We start from the raw sequence: 19,486 nt of genomic DNA, 5'->3' as shown, positions 1-19,486 counted from the left end.
GTCGAGTCAAGTCAAAAGTCAGAGTTTTTCGCTTTGCTATTTATTTTTCCCTCCACTTCGCATTATCTTCAAAATCTTTTCAGAACTATAAGTACACGGTTTGCCCCATGAATGAATATTTATAGGTATTTATATGCCTAAATGACATATCTCTATGTCTGTCAGTTTGCAAATCTTGCTTATCAGATGAAATCACATCTCATTGGATTACTGTCAAAACAATTTAACTATTGACAGATGTGACTAAACGGATACTCAACATATTTCACGACGTGAGTAATTTGTTGAATTAGCGAATGTCATCTGTCTAGGTGATAAGTTAATGTACTCTCTTGTACTTGAATTGCGCTTGAATAATATAATTTTACAGTGCTGTCAAAAAAAAAAGGAGTGGTTTGTTTTCAGGGTTCATTTAAATCGGTACTTGTTATTAAATATTATTTTTTTTATTTTAGTAATTACTTGGACATATTCTTACGTTAAAATTATGTGTACAGTTACTGGAAATATTATATAATCTGTGGTACAGTGCGAGGTTGTTTTTTAATATATCAACAATATCGCAACATACGATTTTTAAAGTTAGTGTTGTCCTCTCCTTACATTCGTAGCTCCATGTTTGCGCCTTCAGTTTAGCGCCGCCATATCACCTCACTAGCCACATTGAGTGTTTAACATTGGAACGTATGTAAACAAAGATTTATTTTTGTATGAAAGTAAAATTTTAAACTTTATGAAGACGTGTATTTAGTATTAGTACTTCGGACGACGAGTACCTACTAATTTCCATGCTATATAGTTAGATAAGCAATTCGTATATAATATTCAGATGTCAAGGTAAAATTAAATATAACTTTGCTCACGCAATCTTTTTTTATACTACCAAGCAGGCGAACAGGCGTGCAGCCCACCTGATGTTGTCTAAACTGGTCACCACAAAAAATTTATAGAGTAGGCAGTACAATAAATACACAGCACAGTCTGTCAACCCCTGCAATTTGTGACCTAGGATCTTTTTCCATAGTATTCTGGTATTACACTGCCTCTCTCACCCTTCAAACTGGAACACAACAATGCAAGCAATGCTGTTTGGCATCAGAAATAGATGAGAGTGAGGTACCCATACAAAACAAACGACTTTTGTACCGAGGTCCACCTCAGTTTTATCTTCTTTATAGCCATTACTCAAATCTGTAAACATATTTTAGAGCTACGTATATTACGAAAAATATTAACTATGAACCAACAATAACATTGCGATGTGGTTGTCGTTGTGTCTCAGGGCTCGCTGTGATTGGTTCGCTGCGTCACACTGCGAATCGACTCGATGATGAGATGTAATAGCAAAGTCGCGCTACGCACACTGTACGTACTCGTAGATGTAGATTTATAGGTAGGTAATGTTGTCTATTGCTTTACATTTTTGAAAAACAAGATCATTTGTTTGGTTTGTGAGATCATGACCGTCTTTTGTTTTATTGTTCTTATTATCTTTATTGGTGGCCTATTTTCATGGATGCCATTACTATGAAAGGCTGGAATTTACATAGGTACCTAATTAAGTATATTCTTAGTCATCAAATATGGTAGTTTCCATCAAGTCTAATCTGGTACTTTTTCCATGTGTCATAAAACAATATTCATCGGATTTGCCTTTTTTCATCGTATATCTATTTACAAATACAAAATCAATCAATTTGATGTCAGGCAAGTATGGCGCAAAGATACACCCGACGGATATAAATAAGTACTTACATTTATCGAGGAATTTTACAAAAATTTATTCCGTTTTAAATCGATGAAAAATCTTAGGTAAAATTATTAATGAATTTTTTAAATAAAATCGGTAATTACGGTCACGCAGTTATGAGCAGTTATGATATGAGAGTTAAAAACATTATCCTTGTCTTGCCTAACGTCAACCCTCTTTGGAAATGCTATTGTTGTCTATCAGTTCTGGCTTTGTGTCCTTAGTCACCACGTACGACATCTGCGTTGGGATATGCAGTGGTCCTATTCTAGGGCGGGACCACACGCCATCACATGTATGTACATAAATGTTATCATTAAATATAAAAACACTAGGTGTCAGCGAGATGCAACTATTCATGTTTGAATGGTTTTCGTACGTTGATAATGTAGCGTTTTACTTACACTGGACAGTAACATAACAATTTGATCGGACGACACACGTGTGCTAAAACAAAACATTTGTAAATAGAACACATTTTTATGAAAAAACTTTCTTTTTTTTTCTGCTTACCATAAATGGTATTTATATAGATTAAATTATAGAATTTTAAAAAATGGTGAACAAGTTTGAAATGGAATCGGTGAACCCTATTCTCAGTCGGTTAAGATCTTGGACAGCTCAGGTAAGTGTTTTTTTTTATTATTTATTTGTTTTACCAATTATTTGGTTTACCCATAACTGTCACAACAATTCATTCCAATACTAAACAACTTGTACAGTCTGTTACTGACAACACAGCATGCTCGATATGATAATTCGAAAGAATTAAGCATAAACACGCATTAAGCATAAATTACTTTCTTTTAATTTTTCGTATGACGATTATAGGTAATCTCTTAAAAATACATTATAGGTAATCACATAAATAAAAATAAAGAAATGTACAACTATTACGTACGCATAGGATTTTAGCGCAAAATAGAACTGAGGTCTATAATAAGTCTGAGAATTAATTGATCAATACACGCGTCACACGACGTTTTTAAACATTTTTTTAATACTCAAATGTTATGTAAAACGTCGCATAAAATTCCTATTCTCATCAGTCCAGTACCAAAATGCCAGTAGTTTGTAGCTAAATAATTAATTAATATAAAAATTGACGTGAAAAAGTGCCTGTGAAGGTCTAATTTCTGAATAAATGTTTTTAATTTGAATCAATATCACAGGCGGAGTGACAAAACCAGTTAGACAAAGCGATGCGTTACATTATCGAATAAATGCGTGCATAGGTACTTATGTTCTATGTTGTTGCCGTAATCACTTGCACAGTGTTGCGATCGGCCGTTCAACTAGGACATCCGGATAACTGGATATAAATTATTATGATTTTACAAAACTGTACTATAACTTGTAATAAAAAATCATTAATACTTATTATTCATATGTCCTACTAATAATATTATAAATGCGAAAAATTGTGAGAATGTGTGTATGTATGTTACTTTTTTACGTGAAATCTACTGGACGGATTATTATGAAATTTGGTACACGTAAATTGAAATAACATAGAGTACTTTTTATCCCGAAATTCCTACGGGAGTAAATCCCCGGGGCGCAGCTGGTAGATCATATATGTAAAATGTAAATATTAGATAGGTAATCGATTTTATAATTAAACAGAGCGGCTAATATCGATAAAAATATTTCCTAATTAAACATTAACATTTACCGTGAGAATAAAAAAAAAATATTTATTTATTTATTTACTTTGAAACCACAGTTTGAAACAAAGAAAGTTCAATTGTCTAGACTTTATTTACTGAGTGAGTGAGTTTATGTCGTACGAGGCGACTAAAAGACACATGCCGTATCGGCTGATAGGCAAAATAATAGCAAACAGAATTTCGCATTTAGATATTACTAGCTGCGCCCCGGGGCTTCGCTCCCGTGAGAATTTCGGGGTAAAAAGTACCCTAAGATATTATTCCAAGTTATATTCTACCCGTACAATTACCCCCTACTGGGACCATATATTGGAATTGGTCTATTCTAGGCCAACATTGCCAATAATACAAATATATATATATATATATATTACGTACACTGTACTATAATGAGCAGATTAGATGATAAAAGTGAGTTGTTTTTTAAAGAAAACTATGTGTGGTCTAATCAACTGAGACCGGCTAGGCTTGGGTTTAGCTGTATCATATCGATGGTGGTATCTTGATTTGCGGTAGATAACATATGCAGGAAAATACCCTACACTCCATCATACAAATTACCCTAGGAAATTCTCAATTAGCACAACGAAACCAATATTACTTCAAACCATTTACAATGAGTAATGAGAATAAACAAAGACGGTCGACTTGCGTGTTAACAACAGACATTGTAATTTATAAGTTAAATAGAAGTTAGGTACTAAAAACATGTATTTATCTCTCGTATGAGCTTTACGGTTGAGGAAACAACCTGAAACAGTCCCGATTATTTTTTAAACAGTCGTTACTGTTGAAAAGCCCAGAGGCCACTTTCATAAAAGTGGCCTCTGGGCTCCAACTTTTTTGCTTTTTGCTCGATCTTTGGCATCTTTAATAGTTAAAACATTAGCACGCATGCTTCTGACCAAATCAAGTCAGCACTTTTATCATTTTTCTCATTATTATTGTTGTAATTGTAATTCTCAGCTTTATGCCTTCAAATCATTTATTCAGATATTAGCCCTTCACAGGCACTTTTTCACGTCATCTCAATTAATTTAATTACTTAATTATTCTACTATTTTCACGTCAAATTCTAAATTAAATAATATTTACCAAACATACAAACTACTTGTATTTTGGAACGACCACACGAAAGAAAAACGTTGGCCGGCCTCAAACAAAATACAATGACAAAATCTTGTCACTTCTATTAGTCTTATTATTACAAACTCTGTGATCTGTAGAACGTCTTTAATGTTGTGTTAACACACATCTGAGTATATTTACTTATTGGCTTCGTTTATTCTTTACTTATTTTCTATAATATTTTGTGTAGGCAATGTAAATTGTGCAAATGATGTAATATATCAAAGTATGATTAGTGATTAGGTGGATAATGCCCAGCACAACCTTTGTTGTTTATGCATTGCGTAAACAACAAAGGTTGTGCTGGGGATTCGAATAGAAAACAGATCGAAACAAACAGAAAGATTTTTGCACATATATTTGTACTATATGAAAGTAGTAGATTGATATTCACACTAGTACTTTGTATAACCTAATATTTGTTTTGTCTGCGGTCCCAGTTTCGTAAGGAATCACAACAAAATGTAATTAAAATTGCTTACACACTGGGCCGATTTTGATGAAATATGGAATAGATTTAGTTGACACTTAACACTTATAGATTATAGAAAATAAAAAAATAATAATCGGCGGTCACGTTCACTGTACGCACTGTGGATTGCACCAGTCAACTTTGACGTTAACCTGCGCAGACAACGCAAAGCACGCCATTTTGTCTCAAAGTTGGCGGCGCACTATTTAATGTCAACGTCAAATTTGACTGGTGCTACCCACCCTTAGAATAGTACCGTTACCGTATCTTTACCACTTCGAATATATACAGTGTTACACCCTGCATTATGTACATTACATTTCACTTTGCATATCATCTCATAGACAAAAACATAGATTAAATCAGCAAGTACAACTGACCCTAACAAAGATAGCACACGTGTCAAACTAACAATACCCTCAACTACCTGTCAGTATTATCGCTATAGTTTATCACAACATGTGAAGGCTCTGTCAAGGTTGCTTCCTCAAACTACTGTCTCTGTTTACTGGATTTTTTCTACGATGGTGATCACCTTGTTTGCCAAGTAACTCGCACGTATACTTTACTCATTAGAACATTAAATCTGGTCATTGTTTAGAGGCTATTTCTATGTACCTAATTAGGACGAATGTTAGTTATAACATTACTAGTTAGAACAAGTAATCCAGTCTTTATATTTATTATCTAGAAGTAAGGCTATTCGATAAGGTATAACTTACTTCGCAATCACCCATAACACGTCAATCTTAAGCAAAAGTATCTATTCGAATTTTATTAGTCGCGACCTTGTAGCCTATGGTGCCAGGGACCTAATCGGGCACATATTTCGCGAGGCCCTCTGACGGGGTTATTTCCAAATGGCCTTTTCTTAGTTGCGACTGTCATCGATCGATCGATTGTGTCTTCTCCTCACAATTAGTGGCTCCGATGAAGCCATCGGACTGGCTCGGTTCTGGCAAGAATATATTTAACTCGCAATAGAACGTTGTAGATTTGCCATCGACACGCAAAGAAGAAGAAGTTACGCCTCTCGCTTTTTCATCGCAATGTTCTGCTCCTGCGCCGCGTATGATGACGAGAATGCTGATGCCCAACGCCGCGTATGATGATGAAGAGAAACAAAAACAGATTTATGATGTAAGTAGGTACTTACATCCTAAATCTGTTTTTGTTTCTCTTTCAAACCAAAGCTCCTGAAAATTTTTGAATACAAATTCATACGAATTTGTATATATGCATATAAAATGTAACCACAAAATTGCATGGGTTACTTATATTCCGCAATTCTCACAGATACAGTACCAACAGCTAAAGACTATATATAAATTTCGTTTCAGATAATAGCATGTACATCTCCAAATCTTCTTCTACTGGACCTGGGCATGGCAATCACCTTCGCCATCATCGCCATGCCGGATCTTCTAAACGCGGCAGAGGGATTGTCGCTCAATGATGAACAGGCTTCGTGGTTTGGTAAGTCATAGCTGGTATCGTATCTTCTAAATGTTTATTTTTTACACTAACCTTTGCGGTCTCACAGCCCCGAATGCAAACATATACCTATAATGCGAATATATACCTACGTATTTGTTAGTAACTAGAATATATACTGAATCTGGGAAAATACGCTAGTATAGACATTATTTCACTAAATCAATTTTTCAAAAAATAAATTAACTGTATAATTTTAATTTTTTAGGTAGCATATCATTCTTGGCGCAGCCATTCGGCGCAGTCTTCTCAGGTCCGCTGGTGGACTTCTTTGGCAGAAAGAAGGCCAACTTCCTCGCCAATATTCCTCATCTTATATCATGGACACTGCTTTATAATGCCACAAACATACCCACACTTTTTGTGGCGTCAGCGTTGTTGGGTTTAGGCACTGGTGTCATGGAGGCGCCAATAAACGCGTACGTGGGAGAAATCACGTTAGTATTTTTAACTATCCTTACATATTATAAAAAGAAGACAGTGTTGCGTCTGTCTGTCTGTATGAATGTGATAAACTGAAAAACTACCGGTTGGATATTTGTACCATTTTTTCACAAATAGATATTCAGATTCCCGAGAAAGGTTTTTAATCCACCTAGGTTTACCAAGAGCTTGTTGTATAAAATGGTGCCTAACTGTTACACTATTTTTTTGCTTTGAATTGATCCGTGGTTCAATGCCTTAATGGGAAGTCAGATAACTATGAGGTTATAAATAACCATCATTATCTTATCATTAATCATTTTAAACTCAAATAATTCCGTCACAATAAAACTAGTGGGTTTATCTTTATACTGTTTTCTAAATGAAGCCGGTTCTAAATAGATTACGGTTAAAATGTAGTGATAAGTATACTGGCTTTTACTGACAATTTTTGTAATAAGTGTGTACATGTGCGAAGTGTTATATATAATAGACAGTTATGACAGTAAGGAGTTTTTTGAGCGTCTGTTTATTCGCTATAAACTCAAAAACGTCATGCGGTTTTCACCAATAGACAAACGCTATCTATTGGTGAGAACTGCATGACAATCCGACAATCATATGATTCCTAAGGTTAAAATGTAAGTATTATACGTTTTTACCCAGGCGAAGCCGGAAAGGTCCTAGTTTAGAAATAAATGTTTATCTTTCAGAGAGCCGACTACAAGAGGAGCATTGTGTACTCTCACCCAGCTGTTCACATCGGCTGGAGTATTATTGATGTACTTCCTCGGGACAGTCGTCCATTGGCGGACGGCGGCCTTGATCTGTCTGTCTGCTCCTATCGCGTCCATGCTGTGTGTTCTGCTGGTAAGTTTTATTACTTACTGACTTGCTGAAGCAACTTTTTCAATAACACTTACACATAAGAAGGATTGACTCAGTAGCAATGCGAGACACAAAAACAAAAAATTCCGAACATTGTAAGACAGAATTTGTTTATACTTAGTGAGAAAAACCTACTTGTATGTATTTTTAACCCCCGACTACAGGAGGATAAGTTTAACGTGTAGCTGTGTTTCTGTATGTCTGTCCGTAGCATCGTAGCAGCTGACCGATATCGATCTAGTTTTTTTTTTTTGAAAGAGAATTTAATCGAGGGTGTTCTTAGCTATGTTGTAAATGCATGTTCAGTTAATTTTTGATTTAATTTTTAATAAGGTGAGAAATTTCCTAAGCAGTTCCTGTAACATTGACAGATTGCAAGCAAAGATCAACTTTGCTTCATATTCTATAGTTCAATTTTCCAGGTCGCTTCGGTCTCTCTAATAAGCATCACTTGATGGTGTATCCAGGATTGGGGCCGATCCTGGATGCACCATCTCCCAATGACGTCACGTCCCAATGACATTTTCCAACGGTATACTGCACTGTCATGTTTTTGGCTCTCAAGATCTCTCTCTCTCTTTCTCTCTCATTGATCTGACGACAATAAAAACTTGTGTCAAAAATGCCATTTTTGTAAAATTTCAACTTCAGGTTCCAGAAACTCCCGTGTGGCTTCTATCCCGCGGCAGGGAGAAGGAAGCCATGAAATCGTTGCGCTACCTCCGCGGCTGGACCGATACGGACGCCGTCCGCGAAGAGTTCGACAAGCTGGTGGTGTACACCAAGAATCTCGAGCGGTGTGTCATCTGCTGCAACACTCCAGGTCTGGATGCACTGAACTGCGAGCACCATAATATGAATCCTATAAAACGGTTGGTTACAAATTTATTTCATTGATTTCCTTTCCTTTGATATTTGGAGTGAGGCCGGCCATCAACAGGATGAAAAGTGACTTCTGACCGTACCTAGTCGATGACCTAAAATAACCAGAAGTAACTATTAGAATTCTCTTACACCAAAGATATTAGAAGAAAAAATAAAACAATTTTAGTACAATGTTAATACATGCCTTATTCCTGTCATGCGAATGGGAGGAGGAATATATTTTACCATCTTATCTTTACTTGTTTCTCCTATTTATCAGATAACAGACCAAAAAGACTACCAATTTAATTAAAATTACATTTAAAATTCTCGATGGAATGAAAAAATATTTTTACGTTATTTATCTTTTGCAGGAAAATACTTAAGTTCAGATACGTTATGCTATGCAAAGAGACAATCAGGCCGCTGATGCTGACAATAATGTACTTCTCCTTCCACATTCTGAGCGGGTACGCTGCGCTCAGGCCCAACCTGGTGAACGTTTGTGGCGCCTTAGGCATGCCTGGCACCAGAAATAATATCATGGTTAGCAAATTTGCATCAAAATATAATAAGTATTCAATGTGGTATCCGCCAGGTTATAATCGACCTGCTGACAATATGTTATCGAAATCCGAACAGTAAATGAATGATTAACAAAACTTCTCACTCTGTTCTCCTCACATATAACACTCATCAAAACTTTTTATTTTTCCATATGATTAAGAAGTATGAAGAAACAACATATTTTTTTTAAATTTTAATGATTCAAATAATGCTAATCAGTCAGTAAATCAACATCTATGAATTTTACCAGTTACCTATTGAGAAGTTCCCTCATCTCGCTTCGAATCATGACCTACGTTCAAAACAGGAACAAATGCTAATATTAACAAATAAATAGACTACTTAAAAACCACAGTTTTATTTATTTTGTTGTTATTCCAGATTATTGTAGGTGTGATAACCTTCGTGGCAGCTTTGGCTACGGTACCTATCGTCAAGATAGCAGGGAAGAGAAAACTATCCATAACGGCTATGCTTGGTTGTGCTATTAGTACTACAGGACTAGCTATATATGCAAGGGCTAATCTGGATCCTTCAGTATCTTCGTACGATTCCAGTACCTTCCCAACCGAAATCAGTCATGTACCTGAAGTGCTGTTCTTTCTGTTGGTAATATTTAATGGACTCGGTATTCCTTGGGTGTTACTTGGGGAAGTATTTCCATTCAGGTAAGTGATGTCGTATGCTAGCGTAGCTTTATAATTGCTACTATCATCACATTTATTTCCAATACTTATAAAGCTAAGCGAAGAAAATTGTGTATCTTTCAATTCTTGTAATAAAAAGGAAAAAGGTTTAAAGATGATTTCACCACACCAAGAAAAGTACATTTTCTGAATAACCCATGATTGTGGTGATGTTAATGATACTTTTTTTTGTTAAATCATTTCAGTAATAAGAATATAATATATATAATACTTAATCCATTATCTTCTTCTTTTCCAGTGGAACATACTAACCAATACTATTTTTCAGGAGCCGTACAACTTCGCAGGGCATAGCTGCAGCTGCCAATTACGTCATAAACTTCCTCGCCGCAAAGACCTTCATTGACTTGGAGAGTGGCCTGGGCTTGTGGGGAGCCCTGGTCGTCTACTCCATGTTCGGTTACTTGGGCTTCTTATACCTATACTTCTTCCTTCCTGAGACTGAAGGCAAAACGCTGATGGAAATTGAATCTTATTACAATGGAAAAATGAGGACTTTCGCTGATGATCCGTTCATTAGATTGTTCAGAAAATCTGACTGATTTGTAAATATTTGTTGAGAAGTTATATATTACGATTTGCATTTATGTTATATTAGGGATCAGACTGTTGACTTATTTTCACTCCTTACTATGTTATTAACATAACATAATGCTGTTACTTTTATTTATTTTCTTTTCTTATCAATAGCATTTATTTTGATGCTTTATTTACTTATCATCATCTATTTCTCAATTGTTTTTTATTTGTCCAAAATTTATCAAGGCTTTATGTACTATATGTATAATGGATGATGATGCCTTTTGTAATAATATTTCAGAATATACCTAGGTACTTACGATGATTGTTATCTCCTTGAAAAACAAGTCTTATAAATATAAGTTATTTTAATATAATTAGATATAAGTATTTATTAAACCATTTGTACAATCACAATTTCAATGAACAATGATGTACGAGTATTTTATTGTTTGTTTTTTATAAATGCTTTTTGTTATATAAAATGACCGTGCTCATAAAGTTTATAATTTATGAGCACGGTCACAAACAAAAGAAACATTTTTCCTTCATAAATATATAACATGTACAAAATTTACTAGAAGTAAGCAGTAATTAACAATGTATCATAAATTAAAATTATCTTAACTTTAAATTTAAATAAGGAACTAAATTATGAAGCAGGCTTTTCAACAGCAGCCATAAATAGAGGTACGCCTGACGAACTGTCCCATAGTATACTTATAAACGGTCGATTTGCCCTGAAAGATACAGTAGGTTCATCATAGGATAAGGCTACTACAGCGAAGGCTGTGGCAGCGGCTGCTGAGCCTCCTTGCTCGTCGATGGAGAGCATTGCTGAGTGTAAAGCAGACGAAACTTGAGGGGAGTAGGATCTGTAAGTTCCAACGCCGGATAGTTCAGCATTGTTGCTGAACATATTCTGGACGCCAAGCTGAAAAAAAATAAAAAAGTAAGAGTAAAGTTGATGTTTTGAAAATTTATACGTGAGAATCAAATTTAGACTAATCATAAATATTTCAGTCATGGATATTTTAAGGCTAAAATCACATGTCATATACACTTCAATGTAATGTTTTTATATCTGTGATGTACACACGATATTTCCGATACATGTACTTATCTGATAAAGATTCAATCATAGTGATGAATACAATCGATAATAATGATTTTGGCATCTTATCGACTTCCTGTATTTCCGTTAATCAATTTTGTTAGATCATTTTCATGGCGGTTATCACTCCATATGACGATATACCTATATTAGAGGTCCTCACCTTCCTTAATGCTATGTTGAGATCAGTGTCAGATCTGACTGTGAATTTAGGCAATTCGAGCGCAGTCTCCTCGTAAGGGAACTGGTGGTACTCCAGGAGTTTGGAGTCTGTCAACGTTGGCAGGACTTCCGCAATGCTCGAAATTTGTGAAGGCAAGATTACCATTAACGAGTATTCTTCTTTCTAAAATGTAATATGCAAAATGTTAAGTATATATAATTAGCAAGAAATTAATTATGAAGCTTATTAAAAAACTAAAATTGGTCATGTACGAGTTGAACTCGCGCGCCGAGGGTCAGGCAGACGGCTGGTCATAAAATCACAGACGAATCATCAAAATTTTAAGATTATTCGTTCTTTTCCGGCGCTATAGCTCCGAACTCAAATGCACATCCCGTGATAAGAGAGAGTGACTAATTCACTGTGTTTATATAAAATAACCTCAAAAGGCAGAACGACAATCTGCGCAGTGTTGCTCCTATCGATGCCAGTCCTCAAGAACCGCCTCATGCGCATGAATGGCACTTTCTGCTGGCTCCTGTCGCTGAGGTGGAACGTGCCAAGTTGAGTGACGTCTGGGTTGAACTTCAGATCCCAGGCGCCTTTAAAGTATACTGCATTTACTAGCATTAGTTGCGTATTCTCGTCAATTGAATCTGAAAGAGAATTTACATACGGTTGTTATCTCTATTATTGTAATTAACGTATCAAGTATGTATAATTTTTTGCAGCTAGTATTTTATCATGTATAACTCAACAGAGAGATTTTTTTATGAACCATCCACCTTAGCTTAAGATTATATAAATAACCTATAGCGGCTACTTTTATTTTTTCATGGATGAATACAATATTCCAGATTTATTATAACTGTTCAATCGATGAATATAAAGCTAGAAGACATACCAGAAGATACAAGCTTGATGATCTTATTACTCGTCTTATCTGCGACCCAATTATTGATCATCTGCGCTGCTCGCTCGGGGACAACGAATCTCATTGGGGTGAGTTCACTGTTGAAGCTGTTCAAGGCTATGCTTTTGAATGTCGGGTTCACTTGGAACGCGTCCGCTATGAATATGTTGGTCGCTAGCTTTAAGAGGTTGTTGGATTTTCTTGACTGAAAATATAAGACAAACTTATTTAAGACGTACGCGTCATTACGCGCAGCCATTGCTGCGAAAGCAATTTGGAAATTGCTCAGATAAGAAAGCGACAGGAACAGTATTTGGTTGAACTCCATTCTTCGATATCGTAAATATAAAGTGATTCATACCAGATACAGTTCAAAAGAAGTAGTTTGTTTGTAAATAAACTATCATAATTTCTCACATATCATGTTTAATTTTAACATTTGTTTAAATGTAAATTATGATAATTATGATAGTAGAGGCATAAAGATGATCTAAGTAACTGCGAGAAAATCTTTACCATTCTTTTATTGTTCATTCCATTGCATATTTTTATAACCTTGATCATCACCTCATCGTTATCCAAGAAGTTATTCACAGCAAGTACTATAATTACATAATTGTATGAATAGATACATTATTTGCGTCAGAAATTATATCATTTGATTATTGTACTATTATTTACGTCTCTAGGATTGAATTACATATTTGTGAAAGTATTGTAGATAGTCATAATTTCAAACGGGAACTTCAATATATCAGTCCGATATAAAGACCATTAAGCCACGGAGGTTGTCACTTTCATGAAATGATAATTATGTGCCAATATATAGGTCTAAAAATCATTCACCTTAACATCCTGAGTGACGTTCTTGTATATGGAGGCTGCGGCCTCTGAAGACATCTGCAGAGCGGCCGTGATCTGCTGCCTGGTGGCACCCATCGCTCCCTGCTGCAGGAGAGCCAGGAGAGAAGACACTGAGAAGGGAGACAACACCTGGTTCTGGCCTGGTTGGATTATCCCCTGGAATCAGAGACAGAATCGTGGTAGTTCCAACGGCCTTCTATAGATTATCACTATGGATATGGGGTAATTTATAATGGGCCACCTCATTGAAACTACTCTATCTTTAGTTAAATACACTAACACAGAATATGTTATACTAACACAAAGCCGGCAGCTATATGGGTCAATGATGTAAAGGAAATTGCTGGGAACAACTGGATGGGGATGGCCCAGGACTGAGATGGTTGGCGGAGACGGAAGGAGGACTATGCCCAGCAGTGGGTCACAGAGGGCTGCAGATGACGATGACACAAAGATGTTGGTCATTTGAATAAATTCATATTTAATTTGATTTAATTTAAAATCATTGGGATTACTACTGATACAAGATTTGTAATTTGTGTTGATTTATACAAAATTTGTGTCACGCCTTCATCTGCTTTTATTTCGTACGGGGTAGAGAAAAGCCAAAGTTATGAAACTCGGCCGCATTTAGCTGTATGGTGGGCTTGAGGTGTTGTTGTTGAGTTGAGATTAAATAGGGTAAAATGGTTAACTAGCCTATGAGAATATTCAATTTATAACCCTTATTGAATTTGTTTTAATTAAAGCTTAAGTCTTTATTTGGTATTTTGTCATAATATGTAGTGAGTTGTTGAGTGTCATAAGCCTATGACTAGGGGAACTTTACAGTATAAGTAACCTATTTAATTTTTAAGTAAAAATATAATCACCTTCATGAGTTCCAAGCCAAATTTAGTGACTGGCCGCGACAAAGGACCAGCTATAATTGCTGGAGGAAATTGTTTGTTGATTTCTGCCTCTTTATCATTTGCACCAGAACGATCCAAAAATCTATCTTCATAATTATTTTGCAGCCTTCCATAAACAGGAGGTTCTAAATTGACACTTGGTCGTGGCATTTTTTCAGCATTAGAATTTATATTCAGTGCTTGAGTTGAAATACCTTCTTTTCTATAAATAGAATTTTCTTGATTATTATTCTTGTTTTCTATAGACAACGGTAAGGCTCGGTTTGGTTCGTCCATGAAGTAAATCTGATCTTGGTTCACGATTTGTCCATACGGATAAGGATTTGTGTACGGAAGAATGTTTTGAGATCGAACTGTCACAATACATAGTGTTGATAAAACTGAAAAAAGAAAACAAAACAAAGTTACAGTCTAGTCTTAGTGTGCTCAGCATACCTATGATAACCAGTTCAAGAAGTATGAACTATAAAAAAAAACGTTAAAATTTAGCTGTGATTAATTATCGCTTTTGTTTGCTTCGGGGAAGGGGGTGACTAATTTTCTTGATTATATGTAATATTAATTATGAGATAAAAGTCACGACACTTTAGACTTGAATAGATATGGGGACTAATTTTTTTTTAGGTAGATGAGAGTTAACGATTAAATGAACAAGTAAGATGATACAGTTAACAAGATATGCAAACATACAAGTATCACGTGGAATGTATGTTTTTATAATTAAAACAAACTCACCGAGAAACATTTCCACTGATAAACCTTCACTGATGCAAAAAAATTCTCACAATCAAAATGTAAAATCCATTTAGAAAATATCTTTAAACAAATACGACACCGGACAAGTAATAACACAGAACCACTGCGGCGGAATGACCGTAAACACGTTTATTTACTCTACAAGCTGTATTTTCTACCACCAATTCAATTCTAACCTCAATACCCACACCGTTTAGATCTGTTTTTGCTTGTTGAAGCAGTAGTATAAGTCTTTAGCTAATAATGGCGACAACTGGTCCTTTACGCTTTAGGTTTTCCCAGATAGTCTTTCCTCATGCACGGTCTCGTATTTAGGCTCAAAATGATTATTTTAAAAGTCTTTTTATTGCAGTCTTTGGGATAGGATTACTGACCATTAATATCAGATTTTTTGTGCTAACTCGTGATCACGTACTTTACTTAAATGCCGTTGATGAAAAAAACGTCGCGTTTTTACGTACGTAAAGATTTATATACATGGAAAAGGTCAACAATAAAAACACAATTTGTTTTTTTTTATTTATTTTGATCACAATTTAATTTTTCCTATACCGTCATTTCCGATTACTTACAATTGTTTCAGTAATACATTTAAAATCTAATTCATTTATCATTGAGAAAAAGTTTTATATTTAAAAAGTCTTACAAGTTTTTAAAAAGTTTAATAAATCAGTCTTGTTTAGTCAACACAATGAGATAATGCGTAATAGTTATAGGTATTATAGTCTCACTAAGTCAAATTAGTAAAGAAAGTAATACATTAATTCTTACAAAGTTAACCCTCAAATAAAAAAAATCAATGTCTGTCTCTAATAGATGTTTATCAACATATATTCTATTATAATGTTGAACAACATCAAATAATAAAATAATTTATGTTAATTCTACGAGGTATTTCATGTTAAGTGTAAAAAAAATCATCTATTTATTTTATACAATGATATATACTTACCTAATTATATCCAATCACTAGCCAGTTACATTTAAAATTCCAGTCACAGATTGATCTAAAATTAAAAGTAAAACAATTCAGCCAAATTTAAATTTAGAATTAATGGAGATTAGCGGTATTCCTCGCATCATATATGGTCGATTCGGTGGCTGCGTTTAGTATTCTGTGAGCGATGTAATGGGGAGGTACTCCATACTGTTCAAATGGGGCTCTGTATTCGTACCCGACTGAGGCAATGGCGCGGGCGGCGCGGCGGAGCAAGGAGCATGTTTGGGATAGGCTCTCTGCTTTACTTTCAGCTGTTTTAAACCTAAAACCAAAAAGTTAAATAATAATAATGATTAACCAACTTGTGTACAATCTGAAATCCAAATTGTATAATCTGAATCTAATATTTTGGCAGTTTTACTCTCTGGCTAGGTTATTGCTTTCTATTTTCTATGTCGTTGCTATGATAGATCCTATAATTAAAAACATAACAAAGATTTTTATTATTTTATTAAAATAATCAAAGTTATTGATTATTTTTTCAACTCTATATTTTCATACATCATTTTGACTTGCCTGTATGACTCTTACCTGGCTCTACTTTATCTGGCTCATATAAACCAGAATCTTTAAAAAATATTAAAATCATGTCGCATGTAATCTCTCACACAAAATCACTGGACTTTGCTCTATGAGAGCACGAGTAAAATTCGGAATTTAATTAGTAACTTGAAATAAACCACATAGTTCTCTGATGCACTCACACGGGGCAATTCTGCAATCGCGGTATCAGCTCAACCTTCCTTAGCAACAGCAGGGCATTCTTCACAGCCGCCGCAGCGATCACTGAGGGGTATTCACTGGATAGTTGCTTGTCCGCCATGACACCGCACATGCACAGGAAAGTGGCGCCAACTTCGATCTCCCCCGGGTGATTGCTGTCACACCACCAGGATAGGTAGGTGATGAAGTCTTGAGGCACGATGGGGTGGCGAGGGTACTTCTGCAAAGCAAGGATTAAATTGAAGGATAGATCTATACTCTTTTATTTATTAGATTATAGGGAAGAACAGTCTTACTTTCCCGTTTAGTCCATTTTTCATAATTTCGTCCGCATTTTAAAAATTTATTTTATTTTGGTTGTTTATACATTGATCAGAATCCAATTGCAGTAGATATGTTAAATCAACAAATTCTTGTGAAGCTATATTCTTTAAAATAACTCTACTCTGTTGTTGTAATAACTGATAAACCCATTATATTATAATACAAATTCAACATTCCAACGGCAACGCATAAATTGATTTTACATCCAGTAATTTACTGCATCACTGTATATATGTATGTTCGAGATCACGACTTTAATGATATCCTGTTTACAGAACACTCTGGGGAATATCCAGTATTACATACTATTGGCATATACGAAAATAGTATATTTTTACATTTTCCATCCTAAGCGGTATAGTAGCCCTTCGCCGCATTCAACCTTGCAAAAACACTCAAATGTTATTCATGAATATATAGTAAGACCTTAAATAAACTAGTATAAGTTAAGGATACTTCGAAAATGTAAATACTAGTTCCAATATATGCAATATCGAAAATTTGTCGATAAATATTTTTTTTGTGAGAGCGTCGCTTCAGGTCAGCTTTCACTGTTTCCTATTGACAACCACCTCGACGCGACATCCATTAATGTTTACGAATAATTTTGTATTTAATGTCCTTCCACGACATAGCGAATGTATCGTAGTTTATGTTTAGCCAATAAACTTCTCTTCTTTTTCATTCTAATTGATAATATTATAGTGCTAACATCATTCAGTGGTATCCTCAAATAATGCAATAACTTACCAATCTCTCCAACACGGCTTTCTCCGCATACAGCAGCGATCTGGTTGTGAACGCGTGGTTCGAGTACTTGACCAGCCTCTGCGCGTGCAAGCCAGGTCCTTGCAGCTTGTGAGCTATCCAGTAGCAAGCGGCAGCGACTAGCTGCAACTGGTCTATCGGGACTTGCCTGTTGGACAGCACAGAGTTCAGATACCAGCTGGCTGTTTGCACTATCGCTGGGTTGCCGTTGGGGCCCTGGAAAAAGGATTTTTATTCTGATGACAGTAACTTTTTGTATTAAACTATGGTGTTCCACGGTTGGGCAAAGGCCTTTCTATTTCACGGTCTATCCCGTAAAATAACTACTAAAATTCTTATCTGTCGCATGTAGATCGTCTGCGTGACTATCTAATTCTGGGCAGTCTCTTTTTCTTCGACCGAGGGGCTAGCATTTAATGGCTATTTGAAAAACCAACAATCTTGCAAGTTACATTTCTCCTACTTCCTACGTCCTACAGAGTCGAAATTTCCCACGTCGCTTTAGTTTCCATGACAATATGTTATTATAACAAGCATGATCTGAAGATGCTCCCATGATCGACTCCCAACACCTCATCGGTTTAAAGCACGTACTGAGTTTATTGTCAGACGTTAAATGCCACAAGATCTATCTGACAACAATATAGGCTTGTGCCAAAAATGACCTTTTTGTAAAAAACTTAAAATAAGGGGCTTTGTGTACATATGTATAATGTCAACCATGTGTCAACCACAGATATAAAACATTACAGGTGTCATGTCAACATATCTCCCTAAAGGAGGTTTCAAAATATAGTGTGGTTAATTAATTATAAAGCCTCGGGTTGGCTCTTAGGTTGATAACATTCTTCAATTATCCCTCTTTCTCTCTTCTCTTATCTCTGCATGTTCCCAGTTGCGCAAATAAACTATGTTTTTAATAGAGCTGTGAAAACTAAATTAAATTCTATAATTTATATTATACCAATAAATCGTTACAATGTTTAATTTTACGAAGTATGAAAATGTAATACTGACATTGATCTTCATAAGCCAGTTGACGACGCATGCGCGCATGGTGCTAGATATCTTGGGGATTTGGATCTTTTTCTCCGAGCTCAGCAGATGGTGGAACATGTCCTCAGTGTACTCCCGGCATAGACATTTCATGTACGCCTTCTTCCCTGTTACAGTTGAGTTGTAACTGAAGATAATGTAGGCAAGATCTGGACCATGTTACATTATTTTTTATAAACTAGTAACCCGACCTGGCGTCGCACGGTCTAATAGGCTGTTCATATGTATAATCAAGTTCATATGTAAATCATATGTATAAACATTTTTTTTAATATACGTCTAAATAGCAGTGAAAACTACATCAAAATCCGTTGCATGGTTTAAGAGAAGAAATCTTAGAAACATACAGACGCGCCAGACTTTGTTTTATATTATGTAGTGATCGCTGTATAAAATACTAGCTGCTAACTCC

The 19,486-nt window shown here is 35.4% G+C and overlaps 3 protein-coding genes across 9 annotated transcripts in view; 1 reads left to right on the top strand and 2 right to left on the bottom strand.

Moving 5' to 3' along the window:
• Positions 1–24: 24 nt before the first annotated feature.
• Positions 25–10,930, top strand: LOC128678027 (facilitated trehalose transporter Tret1-like). Of its 7 annotated transcripts, none has more exons than XM_053759258.1 (9): positions 25–272; positions 1,283–1,365; positions 6,361–6,496; positions 6,723–6,951; positions 7,651–7,807; positions 8,477–8,697; positions 9,064–9,235; positions 9,638–9,924; positions 10,232–10,930. In XM_053759258.1, the coding sequence occupies exons 3-9, from the start codon at positions 6,406–6,408 to the stop codon at positions 10,503–10,505; spliced, it is 1,431 nt and encodes a 476-aa protein (XP_053615233.1). In that variant the 5' UTR covers positions 25–272; positions 1,283–1,365; positions 6,361–6,405; the 3' UTR covers positions 10,506–10,930. The 7 variants fall into 7 exon arrangements, with proteins under 7 accessions (XP_053615233.1, XP_053615232.1, XP_053615227.1 ...); XM_053759259.1 differs by lacking the exons at positions 25–272; positions 1,283–1,365 and adding exons at positions 5,469–5,567; positions 6,005–6,160; XM_053759257.1 differs by lacking the exon at positions 1,283–1,365.
• LOC128678492 (uncharacterized) overlaps positions 10,840–19,486 on the bottom strand; it is a 24,145-nt gene continuing 15,498 nt past the window's right edge. Inside the window, exons 9-14 of the mRNA XM_064436600.1 lie at positions 14,409–14,827; positions 13,519–13,692; positions 12,664–12,877; positions 12,201–12,415; positions 11,760–11,942; positions 10,840–11,416 (exon numbers count right to left, since the gene is read on the bottom strand). Coding sequence (XP_064292670.1) covers positions 11,135–11,416; positions 11,760–11,942; positions 12,201–12,415; positions 12,664–12,877; positions 13,519–13,692; positions 14,409–14,827 — 1,487 coding nt within the window. The 3' untranslated portion in view covers positions 10,840–11,134. The remainder of the gene's footprint in view (positions 11,417–11,759; positions 11,943–12,200; positions 12,416–12,663; positions 12,878–13,518; positions 13,693–14,408; positions 14,828–19,486) is intronic.
• The window catches only part of LOC128678028 (uncharacterized), a 5,232-nt gene continuing 1,454 nt past the window's right edge, over positions 15,709–19,486 (bottom strand). The window contains exons 2-5 of the mRNA XM_053759260.2: positions 19,036–19,181; positions 18,001–18,234; positions 16,908–17,146; positions 15,709–16,465 (exon numbers count right to left, since the gene is read on the bottom strand). Of these exons, the coding sequence (XP_053615235.1) occupies positions 16,255–16,465; positions 16,908–17,146; positions 18,001–18,234; positions 19,036–19,181 (830 nt within the window). The 3' untranslated portion in view covers positions 15,709–16,254. The remainder of the gene's footprint in view (positions 16,466–16,907; positions 17,147–18,000; positions 18,235–19,035; positions 19,182–19,486) is intronic.

The sequence above is a fragment of the Plodia interpunctella genome, chromosome 19 (assembly GCF_027563975.2).
Source record: "Plodia interpunctella isolate USDA-ARS_2022_Savannah chromosome 19, ilPloInte3.2, whole genome shotgun sequence".
NCBI classification, from domain to species: Eukaryota; Metazoa; Arthropoda; class Insecta; order Lepidoptera; family Pyralidae; genus Plodia; species Plodia interpunctella.
This window is presented reverse-complemented; position numbering and strand designations above follow the sequence as displayed.